Raw genomic sequence first — 20,237 nt, 5'->3', positions numbered from 1 at the left:
ACCAGATGGCGCTGATCGGACGTCGAAAATTTAGTTCACATTTTTGCCGCCAGAGGGCCAAAAATGGTGCATGATTTAGTTCCTTTTTCCGAAACCAGATGGCGCTGATCGGACGTCGAAAATTTAGTTCACATTTTTGCCGCCAGAGGGCCAAAAATGGTGCATGATTTAGTTCCTTTTTCCAAAACCAGATGGCGCTGATCGAACGTCGAGATTTTAGTTCACATTTTTCCCGCTAGAGGGCCAAAATTTTAGCAAGCTTTAGTTCCCTTTTCCGAAACCAGATGGCGCTGATCGAACGTCGAAAATTTAGTTCGCATTTTTCCCGCTAGAGGACCAGAATTTTGGCAAGCTTTAGTTCCTTTTTTCGCCCCCAGAGGGCGCTAAATTTATTCGTACTTTAGTTCCTTTTTCCGCCGCTAAGGGGCGCTGATACGAACGCCGAAAGCGTCATTTCAAGGATAAAGGGATGTAAGGCACCGCAGATTGTAGGAAATAGAGTGATTTGTGGGATGCAGGGCTATAAGGGAAGCAGGGTTGTAAAAGGAACAGACATTTAAGGGATTGACAGATGTAAAGGATTGAAGGGTGTAAAGGATGGAGGGATGTAAGACATATGGAGATGTGAGGGATGTAGGGATGTAAGGAATGGAGAGATGTAGGGATGTAAGGAATGGAGAGATGTAGGGATGTAAGGAATGGAGAGATGTAAGGAATGCAGAGATATAAGGGGTGCAGAAATGTAAAGGAATCTGAGTTGTAAAGGGTACACACGGGAGTAATAAAATCAACACGTTCGTCCTCCTAGTGAGTTTATTCAATAAACTAAGAAGATAAATACAGCAAATTAAATGAACGCAGAAAATAAAATATAGATATATGTATGTTTAGCAGGTAGATCTGCACCCCTCGGCGGTCGCTATAAGACTGATGCTGTTTCACTGCGTTCTAGGTCGAACGGATGATAACAGTGCCGCAGTTACCTTTACTCGAATCAGTGGCTGCAAATATATATATATTTTTTTAAACACGGGCGTTAAAGGAAGGGATGGGACCTTATGTATGTGTATTACCCTGAAGCCCTCCACGCCTGACAAATTGGTGCCCATCTGGGGTGCCTATCATGTGGCCAACGCCAGGGGTCGCACTCAGTGCCGACTTTTATTCGGGCTGTGTGCAAAGGCGTCTGAAGCCCTCACTCCCTGTCAGCCCCACCGGTTTTGGTGGTGAAGCTGTCATATCTAGAATTGACAATTAATAATGATACAAACAATGTTAATCACAAGGAATCACACGAGTATTAAAAGAGCGACATCAGCGCTCAAGATGAACGGAGAACAAACTATAGAATAAATCGATTTGCGAGATACGCGATCGACGCGACCTCGAACAATCGATTACAGCAATTACAGTGAATCTTTGTTTCGTCAATATATAGAGAATGAAAATAAAAATAATGCTTAAATTCGTTTGTCACAGGTGTCATACTGCCAATTACTTTTTAATTATGACTGTTCGTTAAATATCGTGCGTTTACGCAAAATCGTTTAAATTACTTGTGAATTTAATACGCTTATTCCAAATTTTTGAACGGAAACTTGTATACACATTTTTAGGTTATATACATAAAATGTATGTTTCTAGGAGGAATTTGTGTTTATTTATCATAATTTTAGGTAAGGCATTAATGTTTTTTGTTGTGCATTAATAATACTACACAAGAATTCATCCTATTTTATCCATTTAGTTCAAATGATAAATGTCCTCGGGCGAATGGATGTTTGTGAAAGAATACAAGCAGTTCCTTTTAAAAACGCCGAACAAGGGACTGAGCTTGATTTACCAGAGGGAAGAGTCAAAGAGGAAAATAAAACTATTGAATCAAATGTGACAGTAAATAATTCTACCTCTAATGTGACCAAAGTCAATTGTTTGATGGACACAGTCTATGGACCAGTAGAAGTAGGATATTCAGATATTTAGATAATTAATTAATAAATTATATAAAATTAGTTACAAACACTTATTATTGCAGATTGTCAATGCAACCAGATTAATGAAATTATTGATCTTAGAACCTGGGCCATCAAATAGAAGTAGAAATGACAAAGAAGGTAGAATGCTACCAGGAACATGTGTAATAGTATTATTTTATGCAAGATGGTGTATATTTAGCAGTCAGGCTGCACCACACTTTAATGCACTACCACGTTCATTTCCACATATCAAAGCTGTAGCAATTGATGCTATTAAATATCAAAAGTAATACTATAAAATATATTTATTTATCTTATTAATTTAAGCGATATAACTTCATGTATTTTTTGTTATTTTCAGCTTCAATGCTCAGTATGGAATTGTTGGAGTTCCAACATTAATGCTTGTTCACAATGGGAAACCAGTAGCAAAATTTAATGATACCGTCTATACACTAGAATCTTTTGCAAGATTTATAACCCACATAACTAATTTACAACCAAATGGATCATTATATGTTACATCTTTGGATTTTGTTGGTCCTGTTTCCAGTACACCATCTAATGAAACTGACTATTGTCTAGTCCTTTCATGGGTCTTCATTGCTGCCTGTGGATTATACTTTACATCACAGAGTAGATGGTGGCAGCAGTTTATAGAATTAGTTCAAAATACATGGCGTGAAAGCAATGCTCAACATGAACATGCTGATTGAAGTGTTAAAAGAAAATTGATATTCCATGTGCGAAAGCATGGTATGAAATGACTCATGGTATTACAAAACTATTAAGTTGTGTGATAATATTTGTGGTAACTGTTAAGTAAGACGATGTAAATATATGTATGTTGACAAATAAGTAATATATATTATTATTTGAAAAGTCGTTCCTTCATATTTTATTTTTTAACCCTTTTATAACGAGTTTGATGCAATTTTAAAATAAAATCTGATAATTAATTGATGTGACAATAAAAATTGATCTATTATGGAGCATACTTCAGACAAATGCTTTTGAATTGCGGGAAGTTTTGCAGTTGTGAAGTTTGTTCAAACAAAATCTCAGCATAACGCGCGCCTTTTGTCAATTGAGCATCTAATTTGTTTCTAACTGTTGTCAAGCCGCATCGGTCCACAGATCGTAATACGAGATAATTAAACACGTTCATAAAAAGAGGTAAGATAAAGTCGTCATAATTGATATCGTAATAAAATAATCATTGAATTGAAAATGGTACAGCCCGAATATGACTTCGATAGTTATATAGCAAAACTCGCATGTAATGGCCGACTTCGCGATTCACTTATCACATCCCTAACTTCATGATTGTTGTGTGCGGCATTTGTTTGCGCTGAAGTTCGTCTCTAATGAGTTTTGTTATTGCATTTATTACAAGAAGGTGCTGTTTAATTTAGTGTAACATAATTGGTTACAAATAAGTAGACGTTCTTTGAAAAACTCACCTCTTAGGACGAAACAATATGACATTGTTCAGTATCCAGACGCGTTTAGACCATTTCACTCATTTCTGTAATTCATCATCAGGTTAGGTTCTCATCGGAAAGCCGGTTCCGTTTTCGAATTAAGACTAGAATAGGCGAACGTAACAAAATCAAATTAGGTTAATAATAAAATATAGGGTCAAGTTAAAGTCACCGAAGACCCTTTACGAGGTCAGCGTGAAAATCAAAAAGATAATGGGATCGTTGAACCTTGTTTGCCCGATGTGCTGTGGCGAAACGTTTAACAATCCACAGTCGTTAAAGTACCATTTATTAAGCATGACGGACAACCTATACTGTCCTGGTTGTTCGCAGCGATCCGACTCGGTAATGGCACTCATTCAGCATTTGGATCGGTGTGGACAGAGTGTTGAATCTGATGATGTACCACCTGAGCCCAAGCATGAACCTGGACAAGAGGCTCAACAGGAGTCTGAACCGGACACAGAGGTGCTAATGGTTGGCATCACCCACAAATTTATCTACCGGCCTTTGTTTTGGTCTTTGTTTAATAATTTTAATTTTAGGATGCAAATGTTGAGGGGATAGATCAAAGTTTCCTAGCAACGGTAAATGACAGTGGAATCATGATAGTTGGAGGGCCTCAAACTATACAAGTTGACGAAAATGGTGTGTAAAAATTCTAACGTAATATGTATCAATTCTATTTATTTGACTATTACTTCTAACAAACGTATCAGGAGATATCAAAGTCGTAGAAAAGATGGACACTGAAGAGGCAGAGATGGAGCAAAATCCTTTGGAATTTAAAATGGAAAAAGTTCCTACTAGCAAAGCAGAAGAAAAACCTTTGTCCCAAGACCAACTAGTTACAATTTCCACTTCAAAAACAGATGATAAATGCAGCAATAAAAATGTAATTACTATTTTACCTGATGGCTCTGAACTGCTTGATGGTGACACCAATGCTCTGATAAATATGGATCACATAAATGATGTAGGTGAATTAGACGAAGATGGGCTATTACATGTGAAGCAAGAACTTTGCGAGGTATAAATCTAAAAAAAATTATTTCATTTTAATTATAGCTAAAATTGTAATCGCTATAACAATGTACTTAACTTTTGTAGATAGAACCGGAAGCAGTTTACAGTTGCACTAGTTGCGACATGAGTTTCAATTCTGTTGTGGAACACATAAAACAGTTTCACGACGGACAAGAAGTATTACTTGAAATAGCTGATCAGTTAGATGATATACCAGCTGTACCTGCAGCTAGTACCTTACCTTCAGAATCAGGAGGAAGCGTGGTTAATACTCGCCAGAGACAGAGTATGAATACACTTCGTACAGAAGAATGCGTAGACAGTGAAGGAAGATTGTATACAAGGAAAGTAGTACAAATAGAAAGGTTCTGGGATAGAAGTCCGGCTCAAACATCGCTTCAATCGGCCAAGGCACCAATGATTGAAAAATTTTTTTCCAATGTGGAAGGAGTAAAGGTATGAAGAATTATCTGCTCTGTAAAAAAAAATGATAGTAACAATTAATTTGTGATCATTGATCATAGGTACGCGAAAAGAGATTGGAAGCAACTCCGATGAGAATGTATAGATGTAATCAGTGCCTTCAGCAGTTCTCGAAATTAGGAAATTTTCGAGTACACGCGTGTCTCCATGGCAATAATCGTTGCGACAGTTGTGATCAAACATTTGCAACACCCAAAGCGTTGCAACTACACGCGAAGGTACACGAGGGTGAACCTGATCCAAATCAAAAAACTTTCATATGTGAAACCTGTGGTACGGAGTTTTGTTCCCATAAAAGTTTGCGTTTGCATTCTCGAATGCACGCTCCGGTGAGAGCAAGACACGTTGACGCACCTGAAGGGACGCCTAGTGGAACATTTACATGCCCCGAGTGTGGTACTACTTTATATAATTCATCTTTTTTCATTCTTACATTCCAAGAAGATTTACATTTAATTACATGTTCTTCATTCATAGGTAAAACATTAGCGGAATCGTATAAAGAGGCGCATATGGCATTGCACTCCGGTGATTCTGTAACTTGCACAGTTTGCAATAGAAAATTTGATTCTGCTGATAGTTTAGCAATGCATGCTGCGGTACACACGGAACTTAGCCAACCACATTCACCAACACCACCTGCCATGGACACTGCAAGTAGTGAACCTTCAGAAAATCAGAAACCGTATCAATGCCAGCATTGTGGTCGAAGATTTACAAGACCTCACGAGAAAGTAAAACATGAACGTATTCATACAGGAGAGAAACCTCATGCTTGCGAGGTAAATATAGTTTGATAAAAATATTAATACTATTATAAGAAGTCTAATTTTTATTAAGAAACCATTTTGTGTAACAGGTTTGCGGTAAAACTTTCCGTGTATCTTACTGTTTGACGTTACACATGAGAACTCATACCGGCGTCAGACCGTACGGATGTCAACATTGCGGCAAAAGATTTAAAGCTTCTTCGGTGTATAATCATCATTTACTTACGCATGGAGAAGAACGCGCGTACACGTGCCCGTATTGCCCGAAAACATTTAAAACACGCGTTCAACTTGCGGGACACAAGAACAGCCATACTAAACCATTTCGTTGCACCGAATGTTCCCGGCCATTTGCTTCATTATATGCCGCGCGTGCTCATATACAAACGCATAAAAAGGACAACAATTTGAAGTTCAGTTGTTATATATGCGGTGCATCATATGGTAGAGCGTTCGCATTAAAAGATCATTTGAAACAACATGGTCAGGATGTGCTAGCTCCACCTGAGCCAGCGAGGGAAGAGGAAATTCCAGAAGGAGAAGAGTTTTTACTAGCTGAAGAAGAAGTTGAAGATGACGAGTTGGTTATACCATCGCCTTTACCGGTTGCACAATCCTCAGAAGCTGACGACACGGAATGAGACTATAAAAGCTAGTCAAATGTTTGTTATAAATTATACTTCAATATTGTTCACCCCGACGGGAAAAAAAAGATAACGGATAGGCTTCTATTTTATGTAGTGTTCAAAGACTATCTGCAAAAGTTTCTATTCATGCATTGAATAGTAAGAAATTTTAGTTTTTACGGACAAATAATATTCTGATAAGAACTGCTGCTGTGACTAGAAATGATAGTATTTGTTTGTAAATAACTTATTATAAATTTTGTATATCCTCATCGGTAATGTGTGGATAGGTAATATTACGTATGAATAGCAATTGTATTATGATAGACTGGTTTTACCGTGTTTGTTTAATATATTGAAGTAAACAGTCTATATTATTTAATTCATCAACTATTTTAACAATTGAGTTTTTGTTGTTGATCACAACTATGTTGTAATTTTTCATCATTCGACCCTTCCTAATGTCTTATTTGTCAGTTTTTATTTATTTAATGATACCATAAAGAAATGAGTGAAAACGGATTTCAAGATATTTTATTTTACCGATAAAAAAGCACAAATCTAACGAAAAAGAAAGATTACTTTTAATATTAAGTTCTAATAATGTTATGACTTATAATAAAACAATGTAGATTGATTGGTATAAGCTGGTTTGTAAACAAAATCGATAATTTTAGTTATTTTTATCGGTTTAAGAAATTAATATATGTTGCTATTAATATTGAAATAGAACTATTTGCAAATTTAAACTTAAAACCATATCTTTTATATATTTCCCATATATTAAAGAAAGGCTATATTTTATTCTTTAATAATTAAATAAATACAGTATTTACTTGAATTATTCAGAATATGACTGATTAGAAAATAATCTATCAAGTACAAATTACATACATAGTACAATAGAACAGTTATAAAAACTGTTCTATATAAATATTTCTATTTAATTGTGTCAAATTCATATACCTGTACATAAGGAAAACAAAATTTATAAAAAAAGATCGCACAATGTACAAGATATACCATATGCGTTGTACAAAACTTGTGTGTGCTCATATGTACACATTTACAACCAAATAAAATGCAACTAAATATTCAAATTTTATTTAAATAATTCAAATCCATCATAATCAATTGCAAAAGAATGAAATACTTTCGTACGAATTTTCGTCCAGAATTTAACAATTACTTCCATCTGTTTTACCTAGATTAAACTTTTTCAATTTCTATTAAGCCTGCAGTATACTCACAGAAAAGATTGAAACAAACAATATGAATTTTTTTAATTTAATGAATAAAAGTATTGTTGTAAACGTGCAACGTAACGGCCATGTAGAAAGGATTCGTAGCTGCTAATGTTGAAGTATGATTTTGTGTTTAAAAAAAACAAATTACTCTGCTATATTTATCATCCATGTAACTGATAAAAGACCGCGATCTCCTTGTTCACCAATGGATAGTAACGCAAGAAATACAATACCGAATATTTCATCAACTATTGTACCAACAAATTTAAATTGATATTGTAGCTACAATTTAATAATCACTACATACATGTTATAAATTCAATAAAGGTTGGATGAATATCATGTAAAATTTCTTGCATAAATGCATTTTTTCTATCTATTTCTGTGTCGTACACGTACAGTTGAAAAATACAAAATTGCAATGCAAATAATAAAATAAAACGGAAATGGCAGTTTTAAATATCAAGCATTCCTCGGTTCGATCAAGATTTGATTAAATTTTACATAATAAAAAATAAAACTGCTGGAATACCTAAATATCTGAAGCATATTATTTAATTGCCACGTTCTTAAGACTGTCAGTAATAATTTTCCCACCACTTGAAGTGAGCAACAGATTCCCACACCAAGATGCTTCTCCACTACCATTTACTACAAGATCGACCTGTATGAAAAATTTTAATAAATGACGAACGCGTAATCATTTTTGTTTCGTTATATAAAACACAATAAACATACCTGTAACTTTTCCCACACTTTCTTCTTTGGATTCAATATATCATCCGGTGTTCCGTCTTCGTATCCGTCCACGAGAACTTTATCGCCTGGTTTACTATTCGAAGGAGGTCTCAAAGGTTCAACTCGCCTCGTAGGTTCATCTCTATTTGAATTGTAAATACATTATCAAAGAGAATTGTATGATATAAGAAAACGTAATTAAAACATACACCGATGCACATAAAACCATTCCGTGAGATTGGATGCCTCTGAGTGTTGCTGGTTTCAAGTTAGCAAGAATCACTACCATTCTGTCTTTCATTTCTTCTAATGGTACATAATTCACAAGCCCACTGACTATTGTACGAGGTCCACTAGGGTCTCCAACATCTATTTTCTCCACATAAAGTGAATCAGCATCAGGATGCTTTGATACTTCAACTATTTGTCCAACTCTGATGTCTAATCTAGCTGGTGATAATACCTCCAGAACTTCTAAATATTTAACACAAATTATACATTATTACAAGAAAGTACACTGTATTTAATTGTTATCTTGTGAATCAAATATTACTTGGCTTTTGTGCAGGATATGCTTTACTAGCCAAAGTTTTCAGTTTTGGATCTGCTTCAAACTCTTTTCTAATTGGATCCAAAAGTTGATTAATATAAATTTCAACTGCATTCTTCAGATCTCCAGGATGTATTTCTTCCTTAGCAAATGCATTTTCCAAGTCCTCATAGTTATGAAATGATACGTCCCCACCTGTAAATACATATTCCTTGTTAGTAAAAACTTACATGGAGGTAAATTAAAGAAAAGCATTAAAATTTACACATACCAAATTCAGCAGCTCTATGTACATTAAAACATTTCCCTTCTTTTAATAATGGATATATCACATGTTTAGCAAATGAAAGAACTCCATTGTCTGTTATATTACCAGGTTCACAGAATGCCTTTTTTAATTTCTTTTTAACTGCAGCTGCATTGTCTAAAAGATCAATCTTAGAGTCTTCTTCAGAAGAAGACATTTTTGATCCTGCCAATCCAGGAACTAAAATAAAAATTTGTGTTGCATCGTTCTGTCTCTAAAGGATATGTTTTATACCTAATATCTTTACACTGTGTACATACTCATGGGATTCATTAAATGGATACGTTTTTCATACCCAAGCATTGGTAAATATTTTTCAGAGAAAGTGAATATTTTTCTTTGGTCTACACCACCAAATTGTGCATCAATTTTGAGATACTGCTCATCCAAAGCTTGCAATCCTGGATACAGAAGTCCAGAAAGCAAAGGATTTGCAACCTGTTTAACTACTTCAGCACCTGCTTTCTTGGCATCATGCTCGGTAACTGTAGAAGTTAAGCGATATACATCTAATGTATACTCTCTGAAATAAGAAAAAGTTTTCACAGTCTACATTTTTACAATTGTTTCTTTATTTACAGGGAATTACTTACTTAGATAATTGATAATCTGTTCCCTTAACAAACTTTAATTTATCCAAAGGTACATCTATAGATTTAAGCATTGCTTTAATAACTGTCTCATAGTATTGAGTACGAAGCTCTAAAAGTTCCCAAGGTGCTTTCATATTATCCAAATAAGCATGAAGATCAGCGAACAATATTGTAACCTCTGATCCAGCTCTCAAGAAGTCTGCTATTTTGGACATTGGTGTAAAATACCCGATGTGTGGTTTACCAGTTGTAGCAGTACCCCAATAAAGCTTGAGGTCTCGTTCTTTCAAAATACTTTTGAGTTTTTCATCACCAAGCCATTCAGCCAAATTTCTAGTGATAAGTTCATATTTTTCTTCCCACTTCAATTCAACCATGTCGGTTTTTATTCTATACAAAGGACAATGAATCATATTTTTAAAATATAACAATGTAACAGATTATACAATTAATTCTTTAAACAAAATGAGACACGTGTACCTATACACTCGTCACGTGTATATGACCAGTCACGTCAAAAATCTATAAACTTAACCTATTAATATTTTGTTTAAACCTCAATTCAGTAACTGATATTACATTATTTCTTTAATGAATAAAATTATATGCAATTACAATAACAAATAAGATAATATTAACATAAAATGATTAAGAACATGCAGCTGTCTATAATGAATCGATTTCAAATGATTTCAAATTAAAATCATAAGAACATTGAATTAAATAGTTACTTAAGATTATGTATATATTTTAATATTGAAATTTAATTTTACATTGCACAGCTTCTTTTCAAAATCCGAAACTTCGAAACTTGTAAAACCGAAAACAGCTGGGAAGCCGCACGCATAGAGATGACAATGACGGTAATCGATAAGGACGAATGCAATCCGTAGAGATATGATTTAAATCACAATTCTGTGAAACAGTTATAAACATGCTGTAACAATTTGTTTAACATTTCAATTTCTTTTACTGTCATCATTTCTCTTCATGTTCTTATTAGAAAAGGATTCAGAACGTCCTTGTTGCTTAGTACCGGTTGTTTTATTAATCATATTACTCAATGTCAGTTGTACAATATCCTGGTATCTTTCCTTTGCAACCTTTTCTAATCTTTTATAAAAAGTCGACGTCGGAGAGAACATACGTTTAAAATCGCGACGAGACAGCCGCAACAATTCGCATATTTCTAGAGCGATTACAGATACTATTCTCTTTCGATCCGGAAAAATTAAAGAAGCTTCGCCAAAGTATCCTCCGTCTTTCTCGTGAGATACCTCGAAAATGAGAAATTACATTTAATATCATTTAATCATCGCATATAATAATCAAATAAATTTTACATACTTCTAAACCATCAAACGAAATAAGTGCAACAGTACCGCTAACTACAAAGAACATACAATCGCCTTCGGTGTCGCACTTGTAAATAATATCTTCATTAAGATAAATGACTGGTTTCAAAACTCCTGCAATTATTCCTGGTGATAAAATGAGATCATAAAGGCTATTTTTCTACATCTTACCCATCAAACTTCCAATAACATTACGTGGCAAATAATGCAAAATAGTAGCTGTATCTAATAATCCACGGCTACTATGAATTATGATTTCTTGGTTTAAATGGTCTAAACAAAACAATGGAGAATTACACAGGATAAATAAAAATTGTTTATAGAATATGTAGTTTGTTATGTATTGACTATTACTTGACAAAGTGCCAGATATTGCATTTTCTTTGAAATAACTTCCTTGAAAACGAAACTCATAATAATCGATCAGCTTACGCTTAAGCTTTTCTGGCAGTTTTTTCTCACGGATGTATTCTTTTACCTGGTGCATAATTTTTTGATACTTTAATTCCGGTTCTACCGCTGATTCGACCAATTGCAATACTATGACTGTAATATATACCATACAATTACATAAAATACTCTTTTAACGCTCGCAATAAATTATACAGTAAATGAATTACCCATTAAATAAATTACATATCCTTTTCCTATTAACAACAATATACAACGTATTACGGTGTCAGATTTACCCAACGAGTCAAACTCGATAAAACATGAGCCGAAAAAATTACTCATGCCGATATGAAAATAAATTAAATATATCTCTGCATCAGACTTCTCAAATAATCTGTTAACCAAATAATACATTTCTGATTCCTGAAATGATTATAATCACATTGCATCTTATATTGAACAATAAAGTTGAATAAACATGAATGTACCTGTATGGTTCTTCCGGTTACGTGTAAAACAAGAAACGGAAACATATGGCTTATACAGCTACACCAATGAAACGTTAACATTGTCAGAAGAACCAACCAAATAGTCTTTTCTTCAGCATGAGAAATTGTGAAATTCTAAAAAAGAAAAGTAACAAAGATTCTCTTACTTTTCTACTGATATTTTCAAAAATTCCTCGCTATCTCTTACCGCGATTATTTGTCCGATGTAAAAACGTAATGTATAAATACGTAGAATTTTCAGAACCGGTAAAAATTCAGGAATCAGTAGGATAGAATTTGAATTAGGGCCTGGAGTTATTATATCATAATCATAAAACCACGTATATGGAATTGAGGATATAAAATCAACTAAGAAAAATCCTTTTATATAGTGCCTGGATGAAAATGAATATTTTAGATATTGGGATTAATTATAAATAAAGGATGAATAAATAAATAAATTACCGCATTATCAAAAAGGGATCTAAGAAGATTTCATGACCGTCTGGTGAACTGAATCCAGTCAGGAAGTTTAGAACAATGTCGATTATGCAAATTATATATGCAGGATATACAGGAGTCCAACTTTCTGCGTCAGCATTTTTAGCTACTCTATGAAAGGCCAGAATGTACGGTATTGATATGAAGGTGTACAGAAAAATCAACGTCATTAAAAGATCCCAGTAATATCTGCAAAAATGAATACATATAAATTTAATTTATGATTAAGACTATTTTACTATGGAGGTGGATTACCTTAAACTACTACAGGGATGTATTACCCACCAAAATGAAGAACGGCCATGTCTCCTTTTTTCAAAAGCAATCGCCGCATAACTACGTAAAAAGTTTCGTGTTAACGGATGGTTCACAGACACGAGAAAGAATTTCTGAAAATTCCTCTTCCAGTGAACGTAAAATTTCGCATTTGGCGGTAATTTCGGCAAATTGCTATTAGATGTCTTCGGTAGCTCACAGATATGAATATCCAATTGTCTTCTCCTCATTTTTCTTCTTGTATAGATTTCAGCATAACTTTATAAACAAGCTATATTTTCAAATTGAACTGCAATTAAAAGATGCCAACTTCTCTTTGTTGAATTACAGAAGTTAGTTGTAATGTCGAGCGAAAAAGAAATTTCCTGTAAATTATTTGATATAAACAAGTGGATCCCTGGATTTCTAATTGGTAATCTATTTGTTATTTTTAATCTGAATAAACGTGTCAAATAACTTCCATTCGTTTAGACAAAAACGTATTTTAATTATAAGCATTACCACAAAGAAACTCTAAAAATGATCAAACATACAGTTTTAAGAGCGACGTGAAAAATTTATATATTAATTATATTTTACATGTTATTGTTGTTTTATGCTGTAACTTAGAAACAGTATTTACATGGAAACCTAGGTGTAATATCCTAGGTATCAATTGTAATATTACGTATGTAAAGACTGTGTACCGATAAATATTTTTCTTATGTACTACGGAACATACTAAAATCGTTTTATACAGTAATGGCACGTTCTTGTACAAAATACAGAATATTTGATATTGTAACAATCCTATGGAGTTTTTACTGCACATACTAATATATAAATTTGTAAGAAACTTCTTTTATTTGTAAGGATTCATTGCACATAAGTACCTTAACTATTTCTTTTATCTTATAATAATTTCATTTAAGAATTTCAGTGCATACATTAGTATGTACAGCAAGTTGTGAGCTTATGATCGATCAGATTTCAAATAAAATAATCGTTCAATGACAATAAAAACTGTTAAAAACTTGGTAGATAAAACATGTTCATCTAACATTTTATCCTCATAATTCGTTCTAACCAAATTTCTTCAACAACGAATAAAGATATTATATAAATAAAACAAACAAAATATTCACAAAAATGGCGCACAACAAAATCTAATAGAAAAATATATAATATATAAACGGGTAGATTTATTCGTCGCTAATTAAATCAGGCGTATTTGGAATGTAGCATATGCATGCCTTTCAAGCTATAATCTTTTTCCACTGTTAGACAGTAGAATATTGTCAAAAAAAAAATATATTATGTTACAAATATTAATATTCTTGTATAATAAGTAAATATTCCTGTTTCTTTTTTGTACTTCAGATAATGTAAAAAGAGCAGCTTTATGTTTTCGAGAGACTTTGATAATATGTTTAAAAAATGAACCTGAAAGGAATACAAAGCCGATAGGCGGTTATTGCATTCTGGTAGAATCCATCGGGCCTCAAGCTCATGAATTTTTAGTACATGTGCAATCTTCGATGTCCATCGACGGTCATTTCGGTGGGTCAAAAGTTACTAGCTCAGCAACATCAAAATTCCATTGCCTGGAAGAAAAAAGAACAGAGTTAGTTCATAATTATAAATTTACCAGAATAGCATTGACAGTGAATAATAATTTCAGATTTGTGTATGATAATGGATTTCACGAAAAAGTCATTTTTATGGGCATTGAAGACAATAACTATTATGTGAAATTAACGCGCATTTGTCCATGCGATAAGTCTACAGAAACCAAAGATTTATCTTTTTGCTCCAATGATAAACTAATAAGCGAAGGAGTCAATATACTGCTTATGCGTTATTTGGCAATTATAAATTATGAAGGAACATTATGCTTTGAAAGTATTACCATAGATGGAGATCTTACTGTATCCAGTTATGTAAGAAAATATAAACTGATGTTAAAAAATTTAGGTAATGAAATAGTTTTTTAACAGACATGTACACCTATGGAACAAATGGAAATAGATGGTCATTTTTTGGACGTTTATATCATTGAACGTAAAATATGCAAACAAGATGGTACCACGTATCTTATAAAAACTTATTTAACACCAAAGGGTAGAATACTTCGGCACAATTGGTTGGATGTGCCTTATATCTTGAGGATTAATCCATTAGCTGATCCGAAGATTCCACAAAAAACAATGAGGATAGAAGCACCATTAAAAGATCACTGGGAGGAAGACATCGAAATGTTCTCTATATATTTAGATATGAAAGTAAAATACAGTATTAAGTATTTTTAATGTATACAGTAATTTGTTTGGATAAAACCTTGTATCGTTAATAGTATTCTAAAACTGCGGAACAAAAGGAGTACTTAGCTGACCACCCAGAAGTAAAGCAACTAATTGCAGATTATGTTCAAACATTGCTAGTTGGTAATCAGTTTGACAACTGGAATAACATTGTATCAATACTTCTCAGACAGGTCACACTTTGTATTCAAATGTATTTCTATGTTATAATAACATATTAACATTGTTTAAATTTTACTGGTCTCCACAGTAAAACCTGAAAATGTGTTGGACTTCACAATTCAACATTTCATAGCATTTTCCAAACATCCTAAGACTTGGGAGACCAGTACATTGAACGAAAATGATGACACTGATGTAAAATCACAGCTGGCAGAAGAAAGATCAAGTACAACTATGTGCAACATCTGTGGATTTTTCATACCTTGTGGGGTTTTAGACAAAGCTTCTTCAGAATTTGAAGGGGAATGCCAAGAAATGATGGTAAATCTTTTGAAGTTTAAAATATGCTAATAATTAAAACGAAGCTTAATTTTAGAGTTCCGATGATTCTGCACAATCTACTCGTGTGGAAAGTTCGAATGACAGTAGGACTGAAGTACAAGAAAAGACCGATACTTTAAATGAAATAAGTACAAAAGAACAAAATATCGTCTACGATACCACTCTTCCAGAACAGGAGAAAACTTGCGATCGATGTGAAACTATGAAAATTTACAACTATCAAGTAAAATTTTATTATATTTACGTTGAAATTTTACGTTATGATTATTCAATTACTTTAATTTTTAGCCTTCTCCTAAATGTCCAGGATGTCTTAGAACATTCAAAATATGTAGAAAATGTTCTGCCATTGATAAAATATTACAAAAATTGAAACATTAAAATTTATACACACATGATGTAACATTTTTTATAAAGATCTGGTAACTGCTTAAATTTTACCTGTATCATTTTTTGCCTGGTGATGAATCCTTTTGTGAATTACATATAACGCAATTTTCCTGGGAAATAAAATTAAAATATGTTAAATTGTATCAAATACTGTACACATTGTCTAAAACTAAGATACGTACCACTACTTCGAAGTTCGGTAAACAATCTTCGTGAAACGAATGTTTACAATAAAATACAACTAAATTCCTTGGTTCTGTAATAAATAACATAATCAAAATAAAGCTAGTGTTGAGTTTGAGCATACTTATATTATTTTATTAGATACCTCTTACAATTATTTTCCTATGGCAAGCTCCACACATTTGATCATCTAATGAAGAAAAGTATCATAATCATTAATACAAATATCACCATTATAATTTCTCCATTTATAAGTTTTTCGTACCAACCATCTATAAATATTCCTTTCTGGTGGCATTTAACCAATCTTTCGTGTAAATTAAAATAATCGCTAGATAAAATTTTTTTGCAACCTTCTTGTACCGAAACTTGAAGATTATAATCGCACATCATTTTAACTAAAGCATTTTTCAAGCCAGGAATTTCTAGAGTTGGATCTATCCTTTTAACCATAAGCCTAGGATCGACATATGTGCCTATCTTCTGAAGGAGAAATGTGATTGCCTCTGAAAGAAAGTATATTAATTTAGTATAATTCTAAACTATACCGTTTCTTCTATTACTTACTGGGCTTATCTACGGAATAATTAATTAAATCCTTCCATAATTCTTCATCGTCGTGTTCTTGACAGAACGCGATCGCACTTTCCATATCATTTAGTTCTCTCGTCATAAGTGCTAAAGCTTCGGAAGTATTCCCAATTCTACCGAGCAAATATACCATTTCCGGATAAAATTGTCGTTGACTACAAATATCTAGCGCTTGCTGAATCGGATAATTATCAGAACGGCGTAAAAGTGGTAATAATTTATCCCGAGAGTAATCGGCATAAAGTCGGACCAACAGTCCATGGTATTTGCCTTTTGAATCTTTCATATTCGTTTTATCTAATGCATCTAAATACTGATACAAATAATTGTTAAAGTATAATTATTAAGAAACATGAATTATAATATCTATTTTCAGATACTTTTTTAATATATCTTACCAAATATAAATATCGATGATTATGCTGCAATTTTTGTACAACAATATCAGATGGCACTCTATTCTTTTCTAATCCTTTATCTTTATCCTTTTCCAAAAAAAATTGTATAGCACGTTCTGCGTCTAAATCCATTAAACCTTCTATCATGTCATATACAGTATTATACAGCTGATATTTTTGAATAAGTTGAAATACATCTTTGTGCCTCAACTTTAAGTACATAGCCAATGCTTTGTCATATTTTCCATCATGAATATATAAAATAGCTAAAGCCTCTAAAAGCACGTTTTGTCGTTGATTATGCAGTAAAAGGTGTTCTAGAACACCATTTACAACAGCTGCAACTTTATACAACTTCGGAGACCACTCTTTGACTAGTTGAAGAAATCCGTCGGGATCCATTTTCAGATATTCATACAAAACCATCTCGTAAATTAATGGATCTAACGTCACGTCACCTCTTGGAAGATACGAAGAAATTGATCGTAATTGATGAACTCTTGCAAATTTATATACCTGCAACAAAATAGCGTCAATAAAATCCTAATTAATACCAAATATCATAGTTCAATTAGTTTAATTAATAATATTAACTTCTTCTTCCCACAATTTTTTATCCTTTCCTAAAATTTTCAAGCACAATTTTCCTGCTTCATCATATTTTCCGCAAGCTAGCAAATGATCTAAATATACACGGCCGACATTAACTAAAGTGTGTCTTTTACAATTTTTGCCATTATTTATTGTTACTGCTTCTAATGCTTGTTCAAATTTTCCATGACTCAAGAGCCATTCAATTCTGTCATCAGCATCATATAAACTAGCTACAACAATATCCTTTGGACTTACAATAAAAAACCTAAATATAAATATATAGAAATAAGAACATTTTTAATCAATATGATAAAAATAGTCCGGTTAAATGAAATACCTGTTTTCTTCTTTTAAACAGTCTAAATGATAATCGTTGCAACTATATTCTTTATAACCACGAAGTGTAAGAGAACTTGTACAAACAATAGAGAAATCCTGATATTTCGGTTCAACAACATGTAACATTGGTCGTTGACTCTTTCCATTTTCATCAAATTCCTTCAAACATCCTAATAATACTAACTGATTTTCTAAAGGAGCAATACCAGAAATGTAAAAATCCACTTGAAAAGTTGAAACTAAAATTAAAATACTATTATTCATTGCATTCTCATTGTTTGTTCACATTTCATCGCAAACTTTATACCTGGATCTACAACATATTCTGGCAGATCTCTATTCACCATCTCTTGTATCGATCTTTTTCTAATTTGACAAATTCGTACTATGTCAACCCAACCAATTAATAACGTTCGGTCGTCTGACCATCGAAGATTACATCGATAATGTTCTGGTAATGCGCTGAAATAGAATTATCTAATTAAGGATTATTCCACTCTTGGAAACTTCTAATATTTTAAACAAATATTATACATCATTCTTTTACTCACTCGGCAGACCTAGACCACTTAATAAGACCTAGTGAACATCTGGCATTTAAATCATAAACCCTAACTCCAATGTCAGATGCCCAAGCTACAAAATGTCCAATCCATGCAACTGATCTTACTCCACCTTCTGCTTCGCACAATACAGTTACTTTCATTCTGGATAAAAAGGTTTTCTCATACAAAGCCAATTTATCATCTCCTGAAAGTACTGATATTAGTTGCTCGAATGGATTTAAGAAGGGATAAATCAAAATAACTACCTGTAATAAATCTTCTTCCACTACTGCTTTTATAATAATTTGGATCTATAGCTATACTTTTGACTGATCTACCCATACTCATATTATGGTTATTTTCAGTACTATAAAGACCATATATAAAAACCTTTCCATCATCGCTGCAGGATGCAATAAAATCTCCATTGTGATCTATAGAAATTTGGTTGACAGCAACTGTGTGTGCCTGTAGACTTTTGGATTGGATATTATTTCCCTGATGGTCTAAAAGGTGTATTTTACCCCAATGGGTGCCCAGGCATAGGAACTAAAAAATTTAATTGCTATAATATGTAATTGTTATAACATAAATAGTTTATAAGTTACAGCATCAAATGACTCGTTTGAATCAAATGTACTTGAAAAGTACTGTACAAAACTTTTATTGTATGATCTAAAGAAAGTGGCTTAACCTCCATAGCATGAAAGCATTGAATCAGCTTCACCAAAAAATTTGTGCAAATATTAGGTAATTATATTTCACACCTTGGGATGCACTGCAATGCAACTAGCTGCATCATTTTGCAATATATTCTCCAAATCATTTCGCATCCTAACATATTTCAGCCTTGGTTCTACTTCGTCTATTTCCGAGTCTGAATCATCCTGGTTATTTTGTTCTTCCTATAAATTAATTTCATTCGGTTAACGTCTAATGTTTTTTTTTTTTTTATTCAGGAATGAAATGTAATACCTTATTTGAAGTATTTTCCATGCCCGTTTTTATTAAAATTCTTCAACTGAATCAAAACTCACGAATGTTCGTAACCATGAACTGTCAAAACCTTTTTCAGGGATGCGTTTCGCTTATTTATATGCTGCGAATTGCTTTCTCACGTCCCGTTTTGACACTTGTATTTTAAATCAGTAAATTAAAAAAACAATTATAGGAAATCTATTACATGAAAACCTTATTTTGGAAGGAATTGTATAAAAGCACAATCATGTTAACCATGTACATCAGTTCGAAAATATTAGTATATATACTGCAGTTCACCAGAGTCCATAACTGCGACGCGCAGGTTGGAAGATGGTGGGGGAACGCAGCGAGCTCTCTGCTAATCGCTTTCCTTTCGTTTGGAAGTATCGCCAATCAGGGCGAAGATGCGCACTGGAGAAGCGCGAAGAACGAAAACTGGTCTTTTCGCAGTTATGGACTCTGGTGAACTGTAATAGTGACGAAAGGTTAATGTCAGTTAATGCTAGGTTTACTGATAATTATGTTTGTCATTATCCTTAGTCACCGGCTGTAACCAATAAGGATAATGCGTATGATACCTAGAGAAATGGAATAAAATG

General features: G+C 33.2%; 5 protein-coding genes across 11 annotated transcripts; 3 read left to right on the top strand and 2 right to left on the bottom strand.

The window, feature by feature from the left end:
* Positions 1–1,094: 1,094 nt before the first annotated feature.
* bug (thioredoxin domain-containing protein bug) lies at positions 1,095–2,844 on the top strand. The gene is made up of 4 exons (XM_076689162.1): positions 1,095–1,676; positions 1,748–1,962; positions 2,036–2,262; positions 2,338–2,844. The coding sequence occupies exons 1-4, from the start codon at positions 1,631–1,633 to the stop codon at positions 2,690–2,692; spliced, it is 843 nt and encodes a 280-aa protein (XP_076545277.1). The 5' UTR covers positions 1,095–1,630; the 3' UTR covers positions 2,693–2,844.
* Positions 2,845–3,053: 209 nt separating this feature from the next.
* On the top strand, positions 3,054–6,587 carry LOC117604432 (uncharacterized). 2 transcript variants are annotated; one of them, XM_034324477.2, is made up of 8 exons: positions 3,054–3,152; positions 3,794–3,937; positions 4,006–4,108; positions 4,180–4,490; positions 4,571–4,942; positions 5,011–5,365; positions 5,447–5,751; positions 5,829–6,587. In XM_034324477.2, exons 2-8 carry the CDS (start codon positions 3,809–3,811, stop codon positions 6,378–6,380), a joined length of 2,127 nt encoding a protein of 708 aa, XP_034180368.1. In that variant the 5' UTR covers positions 3,054–3,152; positions 3,794–3,808; the 3' UTR covers positions 6,381–6,587. The 2 variants fall into 2 exon arrangements, with proteins under 2 accessions (XP_034180368.1, XP_034180367.1); XM_034324476.2 differs by lacking the exon at positions 3,054–3,152 and having other exon boundaries at positions 3,247–3,937.
* Positions 6,588–6,739: 152 nt separating this feature from the next.
* TyrRS (Tyrosyl-tRNA synthetase) lies at positions 6,740–13,043 on the bottom strand. Of its 4 annotated transcripts, XM_034324487.2 has the most exons (15): positions 12,793–13,043; positions 12,502–12,726; positions 12,245–12,431; positions 12,037–12,171; positions 11,776–11,971; positions 11,327–11,701; positions 11,148–11,269; positions 10,974–11,077; positions 9,801–10,190; positions 9,468–9,730; positions 9,172–9,387; positions 8,904–9,095; positions 8,560–8,824; positions 8,351–8,492; positions 6,740–8,276 (listed from the first exon to the last, which is right to left on the bottom strand). In XM_034324487.2, exons 1-15 carry the CDS (start codon positions 13,041–13,043, stop codon positions 8,163–8,165), a joined length of 3,177 nt encoding a protein of 1,058 aa, XP_034180378.1. In that variant the 3' UTR covers positions 6,740–8,162. The 4 variants fall into 4 exon arrangements, with proteins under 4 accessions (XP_034180378.1, XP_034180377.1, XP_034180374.1 ...); XM_034324486.2 differs by lacking the exons at positions 11,148–11,269; positions 11,327–11,701; positions 11,776–11,971; ... (2 more) ...; positions 12,502–12,726; positions 12,793–13,043 and having other exon boundaries at positions 10,948–11,077; XM_034324483.2 differs by lacking the exons at positions 10,974–11,077; positions 11,148–11,269; positions 11,327–11,701; ... (3 more) ...; positions 12,502–12,726; positions 12,793–13,043 and adding an exon at positions 10,574–10,932.
* Positions 13,044–13,091: 48 nt separating this feature from the next.
* On the top strand, positions 13,092–16,041 carry LOC117604436 (ciliogenesis-associated TTC17-interacting protein). Its single transcript, XM_034324489.2, has 8 exons — positions 13,092–13,225; positions 14,173–14,416; positions 14,474–14,732; positions 14,790–15,074; positions 15,146–15,236; positions 15,364–15,596; positions 15,652–15,840; positions 15,906–16,041. Exons 1-8 carry the CDS (start codon positions 13,156–13,158, stop codon positions 15,996–15,998), a joined length of 1,464 nt encoding a protein of 487 aa, XP_034180380.1. The 5' UTR covers positions 13,092–13,155; the 3' UTR covers positions 15,999–16,041.
* lt (vacuolar protein sorting-associated protein light) lies at positions 14,314–20,146 on the bottom strand. 3 transcript variants are annotated; one of them, XR_004581440.2, is made up of 14 exons: positions 19,633–20,146; positions 19,425–19,562; positions 18,924–19,206; positions 18,664–18,862; positions 18,420–18,574; positions 18,111–18,351; positions 17,774–18,038; positions 17,180–17,695; positions 16,758–17,094; positions 16,460–16,696; positions 16,343–16,380; positions 16,190–16,263; positions 16,059–16,117; positions 14,314–14,396 (listed from the first exon to the last, which is right to left on the bottom strand). XR_004581440.2 is itself a non-coding variant. In XM_034324473.2 (14 exons), the coding sequence occupies exons 1-13, from the start codon at positions 19,651–19,653 to the stop codon at positions 16,064–16,066; spliced, it is 2,565 nt and encodes an 854-aa protein (XP_034180364.1). In that variant the 5' UTR covers positions 19,654–20,146; the 3' UTR covers positions 14,314–14,396; positions 16,059–16,063. The 3 variants fall into 3 exon arrangements, 2 of the variants coding, with proteins under 2 accessions (XP_034180364.1, XP_034180365.1); XM_034324473.2 differs by having other exon boundaries at positions 16,336–16,380; XM_034324474.2 differs by lacking the exon at positions 19,633–20,146 and having other exon boundaries at positions 16,336–16,380; positions 19,352–19,558.
* Between the last annotated feature and the right edge of the window lie 91 nt (positions 20,147–20,237).

Source organism: Osmia lignaria, chromosome 7 (assembly GCF_051020975.1).
Source record: "Osmia lignaria lignaria isolate PbOS001 chromosome 7, iyOsmLign1, whole genome shotgun sequence".
In the NCBI taxonomy this organism is placed as follows: domain Eukaryota; kingdom Metazoa; phylum Arthropoda; class Insecta; order Hymenoptera; family Megachilidae; genus Osmia; species Osmia lignaria.
The sequence above is the reverse complement of the archived record's forward strand: the minus strand, read 5'-3'. Positions and strand labels throughout refer to the sequence as shown.